This window comes from Podarcis filfolensis, assembly GCF_964270895.1.
Source record: "Podarcis filfolensis genome assembly, chromosome: 7".
NCBI classification, from domain to species: Eukaryota; Metazoa; Chordata; class Lepidosauria; order Squamata; family Lacertidae; genus Podarcis; species Podarcis filfolensis.
In genome coordinates, this window is record NC_139603.1 from 43,538,559 (window position 1) to 43,560,493 (window position 21,935).

The following is a 21,935-nucleotide window of genomic DNA, read 5'->3' on the forward strand; positions in this document are numbered from 1 at the left end:
AAGGTCAGCTCTTTTTAAGTCTAATTTGGCAGGTACCTTGCAGGCATTTGATACAAAACCTGCAAGGACTAAAGGACACAGAGTCAGAAATCTGATAATTAAGCCTTCAAGGGCCTGTATCAGATTCACTTCTTTTTCTCAGGTGGGAAGCTTCTACCTGCCTTGCATCGTGAAGTATTTCACACCCAGTTAGAATCTATATATATTGACCGCCATACTTTTACAAATCAGAACTGCTAAGAGATGTAATAAAATAACCAGTTTAATTTGTGTTATATTTTGAAGAAAGTGTGAGCAGCAGCCATACAGATAATGAACAGTATATTCCAGCAATGTACATTTTAAGTGGAGCAGACTAGATCCCTGCCGTTCTGCCATGCCCAACCATGCTTGCCAGTTGTATGTCCAAATATAGCTGTGGCCTATTTTCAACCCACAAATGTGTATAATCTGTCCTCATTCCCACCACACACAAGCTGGAACCTGTGACTGCTTCTGTAAAATCTGAAGTACAAGTTCAAATGCGCAGGTACTGTTCAGCTTATTTGTTTTGTGAGAGTCTGCTCCCAGCTTTCAGTGTTTTTAGCCAATGAATGAAAACATAGCAATGACTGGCATTTTGAAAAGCAGATCTAGCGAAATAGAAAATCAGTTACACACCAGTGTCTAGTGAAGCAACTTTTTGGTTACTTTTTCAGTCTTCTCTGCCCTGTTGGTTGCCACTCTTGACTGATGTTAACACTTCTTCTTTAAAGTCAGTGTTAGAACTTTAATGAAAAATTGCTATCTGTATGTGGCCTCAGCTTCAGGGTGCTTTTATCCAGATATGTTACCGAGGATTATTTCCATTTCCAGGTACATTTTCTTCTGTTAGAGAAGAACTACAAGAAGCTATTGTTAGCTTCTTGAAGCAAGATGTCGAGTCTGGGGCCCTTCCTTGTAAAATAATTTTTTAATAACCAGGAAAATGTGTGCATTAGAACAAGGGTTGCTCCAATATGAGTGCAATTAGTCAAGAAAGTGTCCTGCAGGGATAGAACTTGGAAAAAGTTTATTAATGGAAAAAGTTAAGGTACTTATCTGTACCTTTTCTGTGTTTGAAAACTTAACTTTTTGGCTGAAATATTTTTGAAAGCTGGTTCTTATTATGGTAGAGGGTTTATCCTTCTCAGTTATCACCAACAGCTACACTGCAATTACCTTCCCAGTTAGTCATGAGAGTCTAATGTCAAAATGACTCAAAGCGTTTAGTAGAAAATTTCACTATGCTCCATAAAAGATTTTTAACATTAGATATAGTGCAGGATAATATATTTTAACAATAATGGTTACATGATTTTGTAAGAACAAACAAGGATTCACTTTCACTTTAATATATGTCTTTTCTCTCCCTTAGCGTTACGTGATCGACCAGAATTCAAACTGGGAGCTGGCGGGGACTCCTGTCGTACCACGTGGCCTGCCCATGGATTTCCCAGCTACCAACTGCCTAGTCATGTGTTGCTTCCAGGGGCTTGGGGCCCGATGCAACAAGCTGCAACTGCCGCCCCCATTGGGACCAGGTAAAAGAGGTCATTTTCTTTCTCTCTAATTAGGACCACAAAGACATATAGTGAGGTGAGAAACACTCTGCACAGATTCAAGCTTTGTACACATCATACATTTGAAGCAGATGGCTTCACCTAAAGAATCCCAGATTCTTTATCTTTACCACAGCTACAGTTCCCAGCACCCTTTGTGCAACTCCAGCTGATTTGTCAGCTCTGGCTGCTCCTGGGCAGATATAATATTGCCACAAGGACCAAAGCCCTTGTGGTTTCTGACTGAACCACTGGGGATGGTCTTGAAGACGGTCTGGAAACTTCTGTTCAGGGGGGCAGCCCATCAGGAGCATGTTTAACACCTAACATCACATACTAGGGGGTTTGTATCAATTTTGGATTTTGGGCTTGTCAGAGGTGAAGTGGGGTTTGTACAAGGTGATACAAGTCAAAGCAGTGGCTCTTGAAGTGATTCGGTTCATGGTGTTTGGTGATCCAGATATGTATGACAAAAGCAAAACTAAATGTCTTTAAGCCTACCGTATAAGGAAACCACCAGGGAAGGGTGACAGGGGAAGGGAAAGCAAATGCCATAGGAAAGGCCTGTAATTAGAAGGAATGATTTTACCAAGAAAGTTAATCACTTTTAGTTCTCTTCCCCAACCCCCAAATTAAATGAAGATTATATATTTATTTATATCCCCACCTCATTCCTTGACAGGTGGCTTAGTTACAGATAACTAGCGCAAAAGTCATTGGACCTATTTGTCTGCAGTTTGGCAGGTTTCTTACCCAGGGAAAATATTATTTGACTGAAGATAGTAAGGATTGGTTTTTGGAATGTTATGTACACAGGAAATGTACACATGCTCAAATGCTGAGCTATGACCTCTCAGGATTCAGAATGTCCAACTCTACCACAGTAATGTAATCATTTGAAAGCCTTGTACTAAGTTAAGCTGAAGGCAGTTCCATGCCATAGCAGTCTATTTATTAAATGAGATTGTATTGTATATGTAATTATTTATTAAGCTGAGAAGCCAGACAGGGTAAACAAATGTTTACAGTATAATACATTAAGCATTTTCAGGGTTTAATAAAAATGATTGTCACTCACTGTGCTTCACAAAAGATTTCTTTTTAATGAATAAATAATTTGATGAAATCAAAAAAATATTTACAATATAAACAAATGGGGAAAAGCTTTGGATATATTAATCTGATCATCCTGTATTTTTTCCATTTTCTTAATGGAAAGTCTGTCAAGTCTCTCCTTTCTGAAACAATACAAGTTGGACAGAAAATACAATTCAGCAAAGTTAATGTGGTTTGTTTGTGTAGCTATTAGTTAGGTTGAAGCTACAAATGCTTTGTTTTATTAGGAGCAAATAGGATACAAATGTAACTAAAATACATTATCAAAATGCTAGACGGCATTCTCCACAGAACAAAAATGTACACTATAGTCTCTGACAACAACAGAGGATCACTGCCAACAAAAAAGTACAACAGAAAAGTACAAATTTCTTCATTAGAATAGAATTGTGCTCTTTAATTTACCAGGTGACTAGACTGGTATATCAAGTTGATGGATTTATATGATAGTGGTTTCCAATCACTGAAGTGCATTTTTTGTGTTACTGTGGGATTTGTAGGTGTCTCAAACAACGGCCATACTGTGGAAAATGGGCAGTGCAAGCATTTATTTTTTTTGGAAAGACGCTCTTGGGCTCTTAAAAAGAGCCAGTACAAAGCAATATAAGCATAACACTGAGAAGTCCTCATCTCATACACACAGATATCATGAAGCAACTTGCTTTGATTGTGGTGGTGAAAGGTTTTGATTCCTCCCAGCACTATTTGCACCATCAGCCAGAATTCAAGTACTCCAAAGCCACTTCATAGCAGAATTTATATTGATCCTGGAAAATCAAAACATGAAAACAATGTCAATTGCAGTAAGGACTAAATGAAGGATACAAGTTTTCTTTTTCAGTTACCGTATTTTTCGATCTAGAGGATGCACCTGACCATAGATGCACCTTGTTTTAGAGGGGGAACAAGAAAAAAAAATTCTCCCCCTCTCTGCCCAGCGCCCCTTCAGCGAAGCGGCAGGAGGCACTGCGCAGAGAGGGGGAGAATTTTTCCCCCTTGTTCTCCCCCTCTAAAACAAGGTGCCGTTCAAGGTGCATTCAGTCACCTTCAGGCGGCTACCTTGGAAGCCTGGAGAGCGAGAGGGGTCGGTGAAGGCAACCCGAAGCCTCCGGAGCACTGTGGGAGTTCTCGTTGCGCTCTGGAGGCTTCGGGTTCCTTTCGACCTGCTCTTTGGGGCTGGCGGGGGGAAGCCCACTGCCAGCCCCAAAGAGCAGGTCGGGGAGCAGCGGAAAGGCATGCAGCCTTCCCGCTGCTCCGCAAGCTTCTCGGAGCTGCCGGGGAAGCCCGGGTCCCCCCCCCCCAAAGAGCAAAGAAGCCAAGACAGTGAGCGGGACGCATCCCACTCGCTGTCTTGGCTTCTGCCATAGCCGCGAGCAACCTCTCCAGCTGGGAGAGCCTGCCTGCACACGGCTATGGCAATACCCCCACCTCCCGCAAAAGCCCACAGGAGCCGCACACAGCTCCTGTGGGCTTTTCTACGAGGAGGAAGAAGGGACTGACTGGCCATGTCAGTCCCTTCTCCCTCCTGAGGAAAAGCCCACAAGAGCCACGCGGAGCTTTTGTGTGCGGAGCTTTTCCTGCCTGCCTCCCCCCTGCATTCGCTCCATAGGACGCACACACATTTCCCCTTCATTTTTGGAGGGGAAAAAGTGCGTCCTATAGAGCGAAACAGACGATAGTTATAATTACATAATAATACAAATTTCTGTGCAGATTTATACATGGTTAATCTTCATCAGTTTTAAAACCCTATTGCATTGGCAATAAGACTATTCACATAGGCAAATAAATAAGTAGAACGCTTGGAAATTTCTGTTACAGAAAAGTGATAGAACAGAGGGAAGGAAAGAGCCATATATGTTTCTCTGAGCTCTTTGGTTCATATTTATTTTACCCTTCTTCCAAACGCTGAAATCACAATGACCAAGTACTTGTTTAGCTATCCAAATGCCCTTTTAGCAAGATGCAACCATCCTTACACTACTGATGAACAAAGTAGACCATAATACCCTGATGCTTTCCGATGTCCTATATAGTTTTTATAGAACAACAGCTGGCATTTCAGCAATTCTACATATAAGAAGTTCCATAAAACACTCTACAAGGAAATAATTGCTCTTGGCCCTTTGTTTCTGAACTCTTTTAATCCTTCTGCAAGATAGAAGAGCCATAATTAAATGCAATACTCTGAATGTCAAACTGAAATTCACAGTCTTGATAAATATTAGGAGATTAAACTATTTATAAAATATATAATTTGAAAATCTGGCATTTCATTTTACATGACTATTATTTCTGCCACACAAAGGCTGTTCTCCATGTGGATTGCACTGCCAGAAAGGGAAATTAATAAGGATGTTCTGTTGAAAGTTGAAAGTTTTCACAAAAAAACCCAGCATACACTGAACAAGTCTCCTTGGGAGGAAAGCAGTGTAAAATACTTTTACAAGCCAAGTGATTTCATTATCCCCTTTAGAAAACAACAGGCTTGCTTTTATGAACCGCTCTCAGTTTAAATCTCAAAAATGTCACTGTGCCTTATGATAATAGGAATTTCCTCCCCTACTTAGTAGAGCAGTTTAAAAGCTCATACCAGAAGGTCCACCATGTTAGGCTTATTATTCCTCAAGGTCTTCACAGCATGGAAAACATCAACAGCCCTCTGGTGTCGCAGCATTTCACAAACAATACTGATTGCACAAAACGTCCCACTGCGGCCACCTCCATTTCTGCAAGAAAAGCAATGACTTGATTATTTTGTAGCTTTGTGTTATTTCCCCTTAATAGTACATGTGGGTCTTCCCCCACCCCCACCCCAAAAACCCAGTATGACATATGTTGATGTGCCAATCCACCTGGACAATAAGGACAATATTTGAGGGTTCACAGAGCATCTACTGCATTTAAGTCCCATAGCCTGATTTCAGGTATGGGCTTTTTTTGTGTAGCGCTGAAACTATATGTTTCTTACTTTCTTGACTATTGCTTCTAAACAACACCAGCCTATTTCACAAGGTGGGTGTTGGGGATTTTTGTGATGGTCTTGTTATTGAAGCAGTCTCTGGCCATACCATATCTGCATGTGGACACGCAAAGTTCACACATGTCTTGGAAGGTAACTAAATGGTTATATGTCCTCCAGTTTTTTAACAACTGAAGAACAAACTTACAATTATTTATAAAAATTAAATTCAAATGGATTTTTTAAAAAAATATTCCTTAACTCTTCCAGCACAAGAAAATATATAAAATGGTCCAGATCAAAGTGAAGTCCACCTGTTAGATATAAAACCTCTTTAATTCCACTTTATCTGATTACGTTTTAACTCATTGCCTCCGGAGAGCCTCTGGCAGTCAAGAGTAAAAGCAATGGGCTAAATGGACAAATATTTTGACCTTGGATAAAGCAGTTTCCTATGTTCTAATGTTTTGTACTAACACAATTGATCAGTATCAGATTATGTCTAGATTCATTTAGCTGAACTATGCTCATTTTGATGCATTTTCTAATTGCTCAATGTTCTAAAAACCCACAAACAAACCTACACACTACTGAAGGTATGAGAGATTCCCAAACTTCTTATTTTTGTCTTGTGAAATAAGCAGAAAGAGTGGCTGCAGAGAAAACAACTTTACTTTTGGAACTGAATTAAATCATGATCCAATTCAGGGGCCAATTCACATTCAATACTCCCGACCATGGTTGGGGGATCAGAAGCGGGCTGCAGAACTACATGCTTCCTCTTCTGGACCCTTTATTCTTTAACTTCCAAAATTCCCTCTACTGCCCTGAACCACAATTAAGGCTTTCCATTAGAATATCCACTACCCATGGCCCATACTAACCAGGAATCTATGCTTTGGGTAGTGGAAACAAACTCATGGTCTGGATCCTAGTAATTAAGACATGTTTTAACAGATTGAGAGTATTGTATCTGTCTAATAAGATGAGAAAACAAAAATGTGAGGCCTCAGTGTTCAGATGCATGATTAGATATAGCATTTAATAAAACTTTCTTCTGAAAATTAAAAATAACCATAGATAATCTCTCTCCTTCTGGAAACTCTATTATTTCCACAACTATTCTAATCAGCATCTTTAGATTCCACTTCATTGAAAATAATAAACCTTAATAATTACCAGAGTGCAGACTAGTTAGCTTGCAGCTTTTTAAAACTAGAGCTCACAAATGGTTGATTTTCAAAGGAAGTGACAATATGGCACATCTGTCACATCCAGGCAGGATGAAAAGAATGTTCCCTGCTGCCAAATACTGGATGATATTGTGCCATTCTTTGAGCATTTTAATTAAAATTAAGTCATTTAAAAGGATTATGTTGGATGGTTTCCCCCACTTTCTGTGCTGCCTGGAAGTGATGTATATGCGTGTGTGCAGGAGATGTGGTACAGCCATTTAATATCACAAATAATTGAGATGATATCAATTTGCATTTTAAAAGGACCTCCCAGATATGGATCTCAAACCATTAATAAGCAAAACCTCACAAGATTAGGAATTATAATTTCTATTCAACAGGTGGGAAAACTAGATTCCATGATCAGGGGGCAAGTGATAATTTTGGGGGGAACCATAGCAAGCAGTTTTAACCCCCCCCCCAACAATGACACCTTACAGTTCTTAGGAAGGGGAGTGGGACAGAGATGAAAGTGAATAGTCAGTGCTTGGTAGAATAAGTAAGGGATGAGGAGATTTTTTAAAAAGCTGTAGTAGAGCAAGAGGGATATCTTGAGGTGTGGTGGATAAGCTTGATGAATAAAGGCAAAATAAGAGACTGAAATACAGTATCATATCATTATACAAATCATGTATGAACACCCTTGGAATAATGTATACTGTTGTTATTATAATAATAATTCAATTTTTGTACTGCCCTTCATTCAAAGATCACAGGGTGTACAATATAAAAGCAACAAAATATAAAGCATAAAAACTATTGCTATTTTTCTAGAAAAAGAAGTACAGTGGTGCCTTGCAAGACGAAATTAATTCGTTCCGCAAGTTTTTTCTTCTTGCGAGTTTTTCGTCTTGCGAAGCACGGTTTCCCATAGGAATGCATTGAAAATCAATTAATGCGTTCCTATGGAGACCGCTTACCAGGCTGGCGGTGCGGAGAAGGGCTTTTCTCCCCACCGCAAGCCTTCAGGACAGGTACGGGAACAGAGGGGAAGGCGCGCAGCACTTCTCTTCTGTTCCCGGGGCTTGCGGTGGGAGGAGGGTTTTTCCTCCCCACCGCCAACATTCAGAACAGCATTCTGAATGTTGGCGGTGGGGAGGAAAGCCCTCCTCCCACCGCAAGCCTTCAGGACAGGTCCGGGAACAGAGGGGAAGGCGCGGAGCGCTTCTCCTCTGTTCCCGGGGCTTGCGGTGGGAGGAGGGTTTTTCCTCCCCACCGCCAACATTCAGAACAGCATTCTGAATGTTGGCGGTGGGAAGGAAAACCCTCCTCCCACCGCAAGTCTTCAGGACAGCCATCCGAAGGCTGGCGCGGGGAGAAGGTCTCTCCGCCCCACCGCCAGCCTTCGGAGGAGCCTTCCGAAGGCTGCCGGCGGGAGGAGGTCTCTCCGCCCCACCGCCAGCCTTCCGAGCAGCCTTCCGAAGGCTGCCGGCGGGAGGAGGTCTCTCCGCCCCACCGCCAGCCTTCCGAGCAGCCTTCCAAAGGCTGGCGGTGGGGCGGAGAGACCTCCTCCCGCTGCCAGCCTTCGGAGCAGCCTTCCGAAGGCTGGCGGTGGGGCGGAGAGACCTCCTCCCGCCGCCAGCCTTCGGAGCAGCCTTCCGAAGGCTGGCGGCGGGAGGAGGTCTCTCCGCCCCACCGCCAGCCTTCGGAGGAGGTCCGAGGACAGTGGGGAAGACGCGCTGCGCTTCCCCGCTGTCCTGGAGATTTCCCTATGGGCTTTCGTCTTGCGAAGGAAGCCCATAGGGAAATTCGTCTTGCGAAGCGCATCGAAAAACGGAAAACCATTTCGTCTAGCGGGTTTTTCGTCTTGCGAGGCGTTCGTCTTGCGGGGCACCACTGTACTGGAACTCTCTTATCTAGTCCATTACAGAGGCAAGACAAAGGTCCAGCACATCCACTACCACACCTGCAAATGTAAAGGAGGAGTCATCAACATATTGCTGGCAATGTACTCCAAGATGTTTCATGTAGGTGTTCAACATCATGGGGGATAAGATCAACCCTGAGGAACCCACATTGAAGGCTCCACGGGGCTGAAGAACATTCTCCAAGCATCACCCTCTGGAAATGACCATCCAAGTAGGACTGGAACCACCACAAAGTGGTGAAACCCACTCTGAGCTTGGACAAGCCACTCCAGAAGGATACCATGGTCGATGGTATTGAATGTCACTGAAGAAGTCAAGGAGAATTAACATTTCCTCTGTTTCTCTCCCAACAGAGGTCATCATAACCCAAGCAGTTTCTGTGCCAAAACCAAGCCTAATGTTTGTCTTTTTCCCCTCTTAAAGCCATCTAAGCTAGTGGCCAATATTCACTTACAAGCAATGGACGACTGTACGGCCTTCACCTCCATTGTATTCTTCCTGCCATTTGTCTACCTGACGTATGAGTTTCAGAAAAGAACGTTTGGATACAGGAGTGTCTCTATACATGGGCCATCCTAGGAACTGAAATTGCTGCACCATTCGATAGCCGTCCTGGGGCTGTGGGGACCCAACCAGTAGAAGAATAAAAAGACAGCATTATTTATTCTACATCCAAATAATATATATGTTACATGCTCTCATCAACAGTGATTATTAAAGCAGATTACTACTTGTTATTTGCTACAGGAATTCTCATTTGGGAGTTATGACTCTGAATTTCAGAGATATATTAAGATGATTTTCTAAACTGCTGAATATACAAATATACTAGAGTGGAACAATGGTACAGCTGCAAGAGCCAATATTATAGCAATCACCAGCTAGGCAAAGTGAAATTTGCAATATAGCTCCAATTATGGCTGCCCTTTTTATATGCTCATCATTTTCAAATTTTCAGAATGAACTTTCGTTGTGTGATGACTGATTGTTAATAAGCCAAATAAAGACCCACATATTCAGAATAACATCACTTCATTAGCATCTCTCTCCAAAAACACATTTTATTTTATATGTGAATGAAATCTTTCTACTAATTTATAAGAAAGGGAAGGAAATGTTTTCTCATTCTTGACAATCTGACATATTCAATAATCTTGATTTACATTTCTGAATGCTGTGAGATAAAAGAAAGTTTCAATTGGCACTTTGGATTTGAAAAATATCCAAAAGAGGTTTCAAGCCTTTTAAGCTGTATCTTGCAACCCTAGGGTGTGGAAATATTCAAAACCTCAAGTTCTAATATGCCCCCTTAATTTTTGGAAACTTATCTACATATATCACCAAATAAAAAGGCTTGTCAGTTTTGTCCCTCTCATTACTAAGCACGATAATTTTAAAAGAAAACTCTGAAAAAAAAGCTGAGTTGACTTCTACAATATTTTCTTAAGTAGGAGGTAGTAGATGATTATTGTTTAGCTAAGTAGGCCTTTTCTGAGCATTGCATTCTGAGCATACAGTTTTACATGTAAAAAGTTTGTTTCAATTTAACATCAGGCGCAATACAAAGGAACTCAATAAAGCTAGGAACCATTATTATTATTATTATTATTATTATTATTATTATTATTATTTGTTATAAATCCACATGCGAATTAGATTTTTTTACCACCTTCCAAGAAACATATAACTGAATAAGGTCCTTACTCTTGCTGCATTATAAATTCGGAATATCCGGCTGATAATGTCTTCTTCTAAATCAGCAGAAACAAACTCCACCTGAATAGGACCATGTCGATGAACTCCATTTTCAGGCCAATATTGTGGACACAACTGTAGAACAAAAAGATCAATAAACACATAGACATATTATCTACAAAATATGTTTCGGCATGTCGCTCTATAGCTTAATCCACTGGCTTTCACATGTGAACAGGTGGGCCAATGTGCCCAAAGCGCTCCATAGAAGAACGGGTGCCCTGTCCCTGTCTGTGCTGGGGAATGCTCCAAATGCTAAATCACTTCCAAGCATTAAAGAGTAGAGATGAGGGAGAAGCTTGATTTAGTTCAAATCTGAAGGTGAACATACCTAATTTGCCCTTTCTGAAATAATACACAAACCAAAGGACAGCCTTCCTTCACAATTCTCCAAAACTTGCCACACAGTTTTCTGGCCAGGTAACATGTACTAAAATGTAAAAACTAGTGTAGTGTTCAAATACAGTAAATGCATATAAATATAAATGCATATATTATTTGGGGAAGGGGTCAGGCAAGTTTCTTTGAAGATGAACACCAGATGGCCACTGCAGTGCCATTTCAAAGGGATGAGCTGGGTTGCAATAGCTGCATATAAGTGACAAACATCCAAAAGGGCAATGTGGGTGGGGTGTAGGCTAGAGAGTTGCAGTCTGAGTGAGCTGTAAGGAGATGCTGGCGACAGAGGAGTCAAAGCTTTGACTAATGAAGAGGTGTCAATGCTGTGAGCCCTTCCATCCTAAATAAAACCATATATCTTAAAAGACACTAGGATCTCTGCTGACCTTTCCTCCAAGAAAACTGAGCCCTGGGTAAGTGCACAACTCTCACCGCTTGTCAGATGGCGTGGCATGCAACAGTATGCCACTACCTATGCTTGTATAGAGGGACGCGGGTGGCGCTGTGGGTTAAACCACAGAGCCTAGGGCTTGCTGATCAGAAGGTCAGCGGTTTGAATCCCTGCGACGGGGTGAGCTCCCGTTGCTCGGTCGCTGCTCCTGCCAACCTAGCAGTTTGAAAGCACATCAAAGTGCAAGTAGATAAATAGGTACTGCTCAGGCAGGAAGGTAAACGGCGTTTCCGTGCGCTGCTCTGGTTCGCCAGAAGCGGCTTAGTCATGCTGGCCACATGACCCGGAAGCTGTACTCGGCCAATAAAGCGAGATGAGCGCCACAACCCCAGAGTCGGCCACGACTGGACCTAATGGTCAAGGGTCCCTTTTACCTTTATGCTTGTATAGAGCTTCATATGCATACTGGATCCCCATTGGAGCTATGGATCACAACTTATTTTGCAGGCTTCCAACAAAAAGTCAGCATCTTAAGCCTTAATATGTTTTTTGTTCATTAACAATGTTACAAAATTTTTGCCAAACCACACAAGAAGGATTCTAATTCTCACATAGTACTATAGTGTACAGAGTTACATATATATAGGTTTCATGGAAATAGTGGGTATATAATTGATGTACAACCCTTTTAAAAGGTAAAGGTACCCCTGCCCGTACGGGCCAGTCGTGACCGACTCTAGGGTTGCGCGCTCATCTCGCTCAAGAGGCCAGGAGCCGGCGCCGTCCGAAGACACTTCTGGGTCACGTGGCCAGCATGACGAAGCTGCAACTGGTGAGCCAGCACCAGTGCCGCACACGGAAACGCCGTTTACCTTCCCGCTATAAAGCGGTACCTATTTATCTACTTGCACTTAGGGGTACGTAAAAGTAAAAGGTACAACCCTTTTACTAGACTTTTATTTCTGTTTATTTATTTACAGCATTTCTGGACCCCTTTCAATGAAATGATAAAATAAATCTAATTATAACTGTATAAAATCAATAATTTAAAAATGAACACCAGCTGCAATAAGCTCTCAGGCTAATTCCTAAATGTCTGGCAGAACAAAAAACTTCCACCTGTTTCTGAGAAGCATCCAGGGAAGTACACAGATGGATTTCTCTGAGGAGAGCATTCTATCTAGGATAGTCATATTGGAGATGCTGTCCCTGGAGATATGGGAGCACAATGTAGAACCTTAGGTCAGAACCAGATTTTGAATTGGGTTTGGTTTAGTCCAACTATACTCATCTTCTTTTATACAATTTTGCCCTAGTATTGCTTGCTGCTAAATTCTTAAACCTTTTCGGCATTCGGAGTGACAGATTTCTGACATTAAACATCAGTTTAGCAATAGCCTGTGACAGCATGCAAGGGTGCTGTCAAACACCTCAACGTGTTGGGCATTATTTGAGGCGCACACATCACCAGAAGCCCAGTCTCTATCCCCAGGGTATGATAAACAGTTCATAGCTGGAAACCAAACCCTATCCGTTACTCAATTCCCAGAGGCAACATTTTGCTTTCAGTTCACCACTACTGGATAATACCAGAGCTGCCTGGAAGTTTTGCTGATTTTTATATTTGTGAATGTCTTGTTTCTCCTTTGAAAACTTGTCCCAGAAAGTTTAAGTAGCCAGAGGGGTTCACAGACATTACAGAGCTGTATTCTGGTTGATTTACGTGTTAGATAACGCTGTGCAGGTTGAACAGTCTTACAGGGCTGTTTAATCCTTCACCTTCCAATATTCCCAGAAATCAATTTATAAGTGAGCTATGGATTATTTAATAGAAACAGACACACCTGACACAGTGGGAAAAGAAAAAAATATGGAGGGTTTCCAAGGGATGTCCTTACTCAGGAATTCTCCTGGGCAAGACTTGGGAACAATAGTGAAGTGAGCACAAAAGGAAACTTTTCCTGCTAGCATGAGGACTGTGTTCATATTAGGACTTTTCGAACATAATACAAAACTATGATTTAGCTTTAAGTGTATGAACAAAATGTTTTTACTATATTTTGGTAACCAATCTAATGAATAGTCTGTGTGACTGATGCAATATAGGGATAAAGGAGTTATTTAAAATTAAAAGTGTAAATGAACGTTATGATTGCTCTTTCCCTTTCCACTTTCCGCGTCCCTTTTACCCTTTGAATACTGAGTTGAATCTGTTAATTAAAATCTTGTAACTGACACTGGTGAAAGTACCAGAGCAGATGTAGTACCTGAGAGCAAGCATGCCCCAGTGGTTTTAAAAGGCAGCTAAGACCAATGGGAAGCTAAAACAGCTTAGTGCTCTTGTATATTCAAATCAGGGAGCAGATATTCAAATCTGCATTTTAGTGGCAGCTAAAAGTCTAGGTCCCTGGAGCCTTTCCTCTTTCACTCTGAAAAACAACCTACCCACGCACAAAAACAAGGATTTTGCATTTCATATATTTCCCTTGAGATAGGTGAGTGTGGCTGGGATTTAAGAATATGAAAGGGGAGTGTCTGCAGTTTGTAAAAACTGACTTGCATTAGTGATGATTTTCATAAAAATGATAACAAAATTATTCTAATGCTAATACAAATACTTTCCTTTAACTATTAAAACTGTTCATGATGAATCCACTCCAAACACTGCTTAGTTAAAACATTTAATTAAGAAGTACATACTATGGGCATGAAATTGTATAGGAACAGTGGTCAGGAATTATGCATTTTGCATCTATTGTTTGAGTCTAATGCCAAGATAGGCAGCTACCATTTAGCTACCAAAGGAAGGCTGCGGTGGATGCTGTTTTGCAAGCATCCAGAACTCAGCTTGGTATGCATTTAGAGAAATGATAATCCAGACACTCTTGTGCTCAGATGACAGTGAGGAGTGGAGAGCTGGTGTCCAAAAGATTACTAATTTGAGGGGTGAAAATGATGAGACACTGGGATATCTTTCTGACACCTTCTATCAACCCCAGTGTTTCATCCCTGTTTGAGATGATAGACTAGTCTGATGGCGTATATGAACATCCTTTGAGATGTTTACTTCCGCTGTAGTAAGTTTACAAGGTAATTGACGAGCCCATACAAGTTCTACAGTGGCCCTGTCATACTCAGTCTAGAGAGGTGTGTGAAACAAGTCACAGAGGCAGAAGGGTATATACACACGAGAAACATGATTAAGAACTGTTTAAATTTCTTAACTGATGTCATTACTTTCTAATGTTGTTTTATGATTACAAGGTATTGTTGTATACTTAGCAGGATATGTTTTATGCAGAGAAACTTTTTTATAGTATTATCTGACATTTTAAGCAAGTAAAATTAAAATTCTTTGGTTTTCTGAGAGCAGTTTATGTGCTTGCTAATGTAGACTTAGCAAGCTAAATGTTGTCCAAGCACAAAAATAATAGATTTAAATTCCTCACACCCCAAAACATATTTTTAAGACCCCCTAAAATGGCATGCCCTACAATATAGTGCATTATCCTCAGATTGATGCATTATATTCCACAGGGGGTGGGGAATGTTCTAATGGAGATACACATATAAAGCCTTATCCAATTAAAAAAGAAAAGGTTTGACTCTGATCAATGCTCATTTTCTTCAGAAAGGTATTATCAGTTGCAGTAAGTTGCACTTCAAACCCAAGGAATAGAAGTTGAGCTCATATGCGTAGTACGATGGATAATGTCTGACTGAGGCCAAACTTCAAATTTCCCTCTCAACAATAAAAGCTCAGACCTTGTGTCAGTCACTAGTTTTCTTTCTAGTCTACTTCACAGGGTTGTTGATAGAACAGCATGGACTAATTTCTATGCAGAACACAAAAAAGATTCCTTGGACAAAAAGCAGGATACAAATGTAATAAATAAAACATGATTAAACATGTAAAATAAGTTAACTAAAAGTTACAGCTTTGGGGCTTATCTATAACTGGTCTATTGACAAATACTCCACTAAACAAATGAATTGTTTCCAGTGTTCCTCCCCAGTACTGCAAATGGAACAGCTGCATAAAAGGAACTGGAACTAAAACCAGTCGACTGGCATTTTGTTAATGGTCAGAATGGGAATGAGTCATGAGTAACAGTCTGAGCTACAGTTCCAACAACAATTTTCTACAACACATTGCCTGAAGGAGTCTTGGCTTGAAAAGGATGCAATATCAGTTAAAATTATGGGGACTAGAGGAGCTAGCTTTGAGCATGATGTTTCATTCAGCTCATTTCTGTGACTTACTTGTGCTGGATCTACATCATTGAGCATAACTATTGATGTGCAGTGGTAGTCTAGAACCAGTCTCCAGAAATCTTTGACGGTATTTGGTAAAGGATGCTGGGTAACAATAAAAGCTGAAGGCTGCTTATAGCTCTGTAAAACAAGAGAAAAGATAATTCCACTGAGCAAAACTGTCAGGATTAAAGCTTTAATAAGAAAGTATCAGCTGCAACAAAGGGCACTCAAGTCTAAGGGCATTAATAGATGACAGCAGTATTGAACAGCTTCAGAACAGCATGGGAGAGAGAAACAGAGGACATGTACAGACGTGTTTATTAGCCGAACTTTACTGGTGAAATCTGATGACTTGCTAGACTTCATGGAAGGGGCAGCAGTTGTTGAATGGATCTGGAATATTCAATGGAGCAATTTTATTACCACTGGACAGGGACATGGCTGGTTTCAAGATCCCACCTACACGAATGGAGCCTCAATATACACTGGTGCTATGGTAGTATTATCATTGAACCAGCAGTACCTATCACTCTTGAAATCTGCACATTAAATGAATACTACCAATAGAAGGGGCAAAAGGTGGGTAGAGCAGGGGTGTAGTGTGGGAGGAATGGAACCTAGCCAGAACCTCTGGTCTGCTCATACTGTATGTTAGAAACAATGAACAGATTAACCAAATATTATGTGGCAATCCTATGGTCCAGTTAAGATGGCCACTATTATGTCAGGGCTAATAGAGGAACAACATAGTTGCAAGCCCATGCTCAACTAGCACCAAAGCCAAAAGTATGACACCTGCAGAAACGAGAGGAAATCTACTAACGCCACCAGCCACTCCCATAGCATCTCTGACACCTTTATTGCCACCCACCAATCATGCGGCTGCATTAGATATGTGAGGATGGCAACCATCAATGGATGTCAATGAAACAACCCTACCTAGACACAATCTTTCTGCACACCTTTATTACAATCAGGTTAATCCTCAGAGAACATTATATAAATGCATACTACTTTTATTACTCTTTAAAGGATTGCTTTTATGGAAGGTTATTTTAAATGTCTTCATTCTTCTCCAAAGTCTGCTTTCTTGGCATGTGTGACAGCCTTAATTACTGTTGCTCTAAAATGTCAGCGATACTCTACAAATCTCTAGAGAGTGTAAAACATGTTTAAGTATCCTTGTACTGATACCCTATTAGTGCTATTAAAACTTCCATGGCTGCATTTAACTGGAGTGGGGGGAGCGGAGGAGGGAGAAAGAATCATGTTTAGGAAATGTTCACTCATTCAGAAACGAACAGAGTGACTGACGTAATGGCTTGCATTCGACCTATACCAACTGGCAACTATTATTTTCCTTCGTTAATTACTATGAAATTTAGAAGGAAAGAAAACTAAAACACTGCTGCAAACTTTTCATTACGCTGTTTGGTTGACTTAGGCCGCATTGTTTACACAATTACCTGGGAGTAAATTCTATTGTGGTATGTTAATGACAAACATCTGAGTAGACATGCACAGGATTGTACTGTTTTTGACATTGTGAATAGCTCTTTTCCTTCTTAGGTGTTATTATAATTAATATTCAAGTACTAGATAAGACATCTAGGCCATTTCCTTTGTCAATATTCCCCATCCCCATTTTCTAGTTCTCTTAATAAAGCTTTCAGACTTTAAACAATATCTATAAACATAGATTTGATAAAACAAATCTAGAATATAAAATATATCCAAATGTTGAAAGACTTTTGGAGGGGAGTCATTTTTCAGGAGCAAAAATTGAGCCCCCTTTTGCTGAATTTGCTTTTCTGTATTTTCCAGACTATTAACATCAGGACAGGCGCTTACATCCATCAGTGCAGCATTGATGTAGTTACTGCTTTCCCCATCTATCGTGATGAGGAAAGGTAGGCATCTGTCTGGAGGAAGCACATCCATGCACCGATTCTTCTCGTGATTCCGTGGTAAAAGTGCTATGCTGCAGTCCTCCACACGCAGAGTTGGAGTCACCATGTTAAGGGTCTACAAACAACAACAACAACAATATGAGAGGAAGAGCTGATTGGCAATGAATGTGCCTTCAGAACAGGATTATGGGTATCTTTAATTTTAAAAGAGAGTCTGTGCTTCAGAGAATAATGAAAGATTCTGGTCTCACACTTTAAAACAAACAAATAAACCTTACGATACAAAGGCCATTGTCCTGTTGTGCTTTTAAAAATGTATCCATGGCCCATGGCTTACCCTAAATTCTTCTTTGATCTGGCTTGAATTGGTCTGAGGGTCCAGTTTGTTCATTTCATAATATACAGATCTAACTTGAGAGGCTGGAACAGAGGTATCCCCACACAGACAAGCTTCCAATATCGCATCATGTATGAATACATACTGTTCCTGTAGAAGTAAAGAGATAGGTGATAGTACCCACATAAATGATAGGTTTTTTCCCAATGAAAAAATGAAGAACTAAATGTGGTTTTCAGCTTTTGCACATGCTGTTGGAAAACCAACTATAGTATCCGTTATCATAGTACAATACTACTGTGTTACATATTTACTGTAATTCACTAAATATGAAGGGCAGGTGTTTTTCTACCTTACGACTCCGGACTGCATTCCGTTTCCCCTTAGTCCCATTTTTGTTCTCTCCTCCTTGCAGAAGTGTATATGCTTTCAACCCACCACCGTAAGTGACCTGACAGCTGCAGCAGGAAATGCACTTCTTCATACAGAGCAGAGCTATACTATGGAACTCATGATGGTGTTGATGGCCACCAACTGAGATGGCTTTTAAAAGGGATTAGAGAATCTCATAGAAGAATGCTGTCAATGAGTACTAGCCTTGATTGTGGCACATTACTTTCCAGGATCAGAGGCAGCATGTCTCTTGAGCTCCAGCTGCTGGGAAACAACAGCAGGAGACTTCATGTACTGCATTTATGCTTCCAATAAGGAACTGGCCAGCCATGGTTACTTAATAGAAAACTCTCTACAGTACTGAGTAAATGAGTTTCCTCTGCTTGCTGAAGTCTCTCCTTAGGTGTCACATGTACTGCAAAATATTTCCTGATCCACCCCAGCCTCACCTTGCCAACAACCCCTATTGCCACCCATTGTGGTCTCATCCTCCTTACTTCATTTCTCACTCTGTGACCTCTCTTTCCACTTTTACTGTGTCACTCTAATGCATATTATAAGCCTTCTGCATGGCTCCATCTCTATCAGACACAAGCAGCTGATGCTAAATAATGCCAGGAAGCAGCAACAGGGCACATCACCTAAATGAATTTGAATTCTAATTTCTGGTAAAATGAAATGCATTTTTCTTATGCACAAGGAGAGAGACTGGAGCAGGAAAGGGTGATGGGAATACCTCAGTTTGCACCATGTTAACTCTTCGAGACCGAAGCTCTCTGACGCAGTTGTATATATCTACAACACCTTCCCTTTCTGCCATATCTAGCATGATGTCAATCACAATGAAACACCCAGTTCTGCCAGCACCGGCGCTGTAAATACAAAAGCACAATTAGTACAAGTTAAAAGTTCAGAAAGTGCTTGCCGTTGAATTTGAAAACAGATTCGTGAGTGGCATACGTAATGAACATCATTTGAATGTGCCTTAAATATATCATTAGGGGGTTTTCAGCAATGTAGCTGACATCTTTCACATTTGAGGGTAACAATTTCTTATTAAGGATGCTATAGATCATTGTAACCTGTCTACAGACTGCTGTCTGTCGATCAGCAGTGGTTGAAAAAAAAATGGCATTCAAATTAACATTGACTACAAACAGCTCAGCCCAGTGCGTGTTTAATTTAAAGGGATAAAATTAGACAGTGACCTTCTCAACTAGGCATACCAGAAGGCCTTTTCATTGCACTAACCTGCAGTGTACAACCAGCGGGCCTGCATTTGGTGGGCTTTTGGACTTGACTTGCCGGACAAATCCTAGAAGTCCTGTAGCATGGTAAGGTACACCGTGATCTGGCCAACCTGTGAAGTGGAACTGCCTGATTTCTCGGATTTCATGGGCACCTCTCTGGCCATCCATCATTGAATAAAAAGAGAAGAAAGGGGAATGTTGCAGAAAGCATTTTAAAAGAAAGCAAAAGCAGGAATTCCTTAATGTGGCACTTCTTAAAGCACAATAGCTATTTAAAGTCCTGCCCCCACTTCTATTTCATAAGCCACTGGAAAGGAACATGTTGCTGTTTAAATGGGGGGGACCTGACCTCACCATTAGGGGGCAGTAGAGTATTACCCACAAAGTAGTTTGGAAAAAGGGTTGACTTTAAAGATGTTGCAACTTTAACACAGACATGATTAGAAACATATGAGAAACTATATCTTTAAACACTAACCTTTTCCACGGCAAATGTTCGAATAACATATTCTGCCAGGAGCTCTGTTTCTATTAGAGTAACTTTAATGTCTTTATATATCTCTGTGTCATCCGGCCAGTATTTACAGCACTTGACCTTTTAGAAATAATAAAAAAAAATTAAAAAATCAAGGTTTATATATATTTCAATTTGAAGCATTCCTTAACACTTTTGCAGTGATGTACAATTGAACTGCCCATAAAACAGCCATGCTGCCTACACAAAAGAAATGGATCATTAGTTTTAAAGAACACAATCTTCTTTTTCAAAGAATCGTTCTGTGAGTTAAAGGTGGAAATAGCATTCAGCGCAAGTTGGGGAAATTGTATGAATCACGTTAGTATTTATGCCATGAACAGCTCAGTTAAAATAACCACTCATTTCCTGTTTTTCTCCCTGTTGAGGGAGTATCCAGAGGGAAAAGCAACAAAGCTGCATTTAAACATTCACAGCCTCCTGAAGTTGGTTATTTGTCTCTAAAGTGTCTCATTCCTTTATGAAAAAGCACACTGTGACATGATTCCTTTTTAGTGGAAGAAAGGTTTATTTTATTTTTTGAGATATTAACTGCTCTGAAAACCTAACAGAAAAGCGGGGTGGGGGGTGGGGGGTGGTAACCATGTATGTGTAAAACATAACACAGAATGTGTAAAATCTGACATATGCAGTAATGAGATTTGAACGGCAAAAAGATTCTATTTGTGGACCTGAACCTGATGCCCAGTGAGACTGAATAACTCATTAGGCCCCTAGCAGAAAACTTGGCAGGTTACTTCACGCAGCCTATCCCTAGCCAAGGAACACATATGCAAAACTGGGGCAAGATACACTTAACATTTCCTTCTTGTGCACACTTAACATTTTGTACAGGATTTCCCTGAGTTGTATGATTGGACCCTGTTTTCCATGTCTGAATCTTCTGAATTTCTTTGCTGTTTTCTTTGCTGTTATTTGTTTTTATATTGCTTTTTTAAAACTAGTTTTAGGTTATGTTTTTGTTTTAGTGACATTTGTGTTTAGACTGTGAACTGCTTAAAATATTTTTGTAATATCGGGTGGTACACAAATGCTTTTAAATAAAAATAAATAAAAGAAATTACACATGTGTGTACACACTTATATACACAATACACTCGTAGAAATGTATATTTGTAAAATTTTTTTTTTTACTAAAAACCACACAGATATAAATTTTAAAGTTCTGTGTTTCCTTCTAAAATATTATAGCCCCCCCCCAATTGCGAATGGAACCACTAGTGCCTGGAAGAGCCTCACAGAGCTCCAGCCCTTTCTTTTTCCTGCGCATGAAGCAGCCCTGAAGAGAATTCAGTGCTCCCTCCATGTGCTATGCACATGCCTTGTGTTGTGGAGATGAAAGGTTTGGTGATATGGAAATTGTATATAGTTCCTTTGTTCCACACAACTGTCTCTGTGCTCTCGTGTTTGTTGTTGTGGAAACACGGCTCTCTTGAGTCAAGTGGAATCATAGAATCATAGAACTGTACTCTCTCTCTCTCTCTCTCTCTCCCCCCCCCCTTTTAAAGAGCAAACTGAGCTGGAGGTTGCAAAATGGTATCACTATGATCTGCCTCCCAAGGCTTCACATCACTTCACTTCTTGGTAAAGCCACTTCTGATGATAGGATATTAGACTGCAAAATCTACCGTCAAGTTCTTGGTATTAGGGGCCTCATGAGCATTCACATAGCTTCTGCTTGAATGCTCATGAACAGGATCAAGATGAGTAGCTACTGATTCCCCTTCCCCAAGGTCCTGAGGTGTGGGAAGAGGCAGCAAAGGATCTTTTAGGCCTTGCAGTTGCTTTTTCCCACTGTCAATTGGGGCTACCAAAAAAATATTGACTACACACATCCCAATTCCACCAGGAAATTTCCCACCAGGGATTCTGGGAGAAGGGAGATGGAATGGTGATGGAGGTCTCAAACTGAACATTCGCAAAAAAGCCGCAACCTTTGTGAACATT

At 40.7% G+C, this 21,935-nt stretch overlaps 1 protein-coding gene and 1 long non-coding RNA gene across 29 annotated transcripts in view; one reads left to right on the top strand and one right to left on the bottom strand.

Annotated features, from left to right (window-relative positions):
• The window catches only part of LOC310766454, a 39,665-nt gene extending 21,906 nt beyond the window's left edge, over positions 1-17,759 (top strand). The window contains exons 2-3 of the long non-coding RNA XR_014550156.1: positions 1,397-1,562; positions 17,388-17,759. This is a non-coding gene — a long non-coding RNA (uncharacterized lncRNA). The remainder of the gene's footprint in view (positions 1-1,396; positions 1,563-17,387) is intronic.
• Positions 2,664-21,935, bottom strand: part of PTPRM (protein tyrosine phosphatase receptor type M) — a 404,856-nt gene continuing 385,584 nt past the window's right edge. For 15 of the 28 annotated variants that reach the window (XM_083622471.1, XM_083622489.1, XM_083622486.1 and 12 more), the window contains 10 exons: positions 19,932-20,048; positions 19,455-19,609; positions 18,940-19,075; positions 17,811-17,960; positions 17,415-17,588; positions 15,570-15,701; positions 10,466-10,591; positions 9,216-9,379; positions 5,290-5,425; positions 2,664-3,463 (listed from right to left, as the gene is read on the bottom strand). In XM_083622471.1, the coding sequence (XP_083478597.1) occupies positions 3,410-3,463; positions 5,290-5,425; positions 9,216-9,379; positions 10,466-10,591; positions 15,570-15,701; positions 17,415-17,588; positions 17,811-17,960; positions 18,940-19,075; positions 19,455-19,609; positions 19,932-20,048 (1,344 nt within the window). In that variant the 3' untranslated portion in view covers positions 2,664-3,409. Of the gene's footprint in view, positions 3,464-5,289; positions 5,426-9,215; positions 9,393-10,463; positions 10,592-15,569; positions 15,702-17,414; positions 17,589-17,810; positions 17,961-18,939; positions 19,076-19,454; positions 19,610-19,931; positions 20,049-21,935 lie in introns of all 28 variants that reach the window. The other 13 variants (XM_083622484.1, XM_083622478.1, XM_083622483.1 and 10 more) reach the window with 1 other exon arrangement.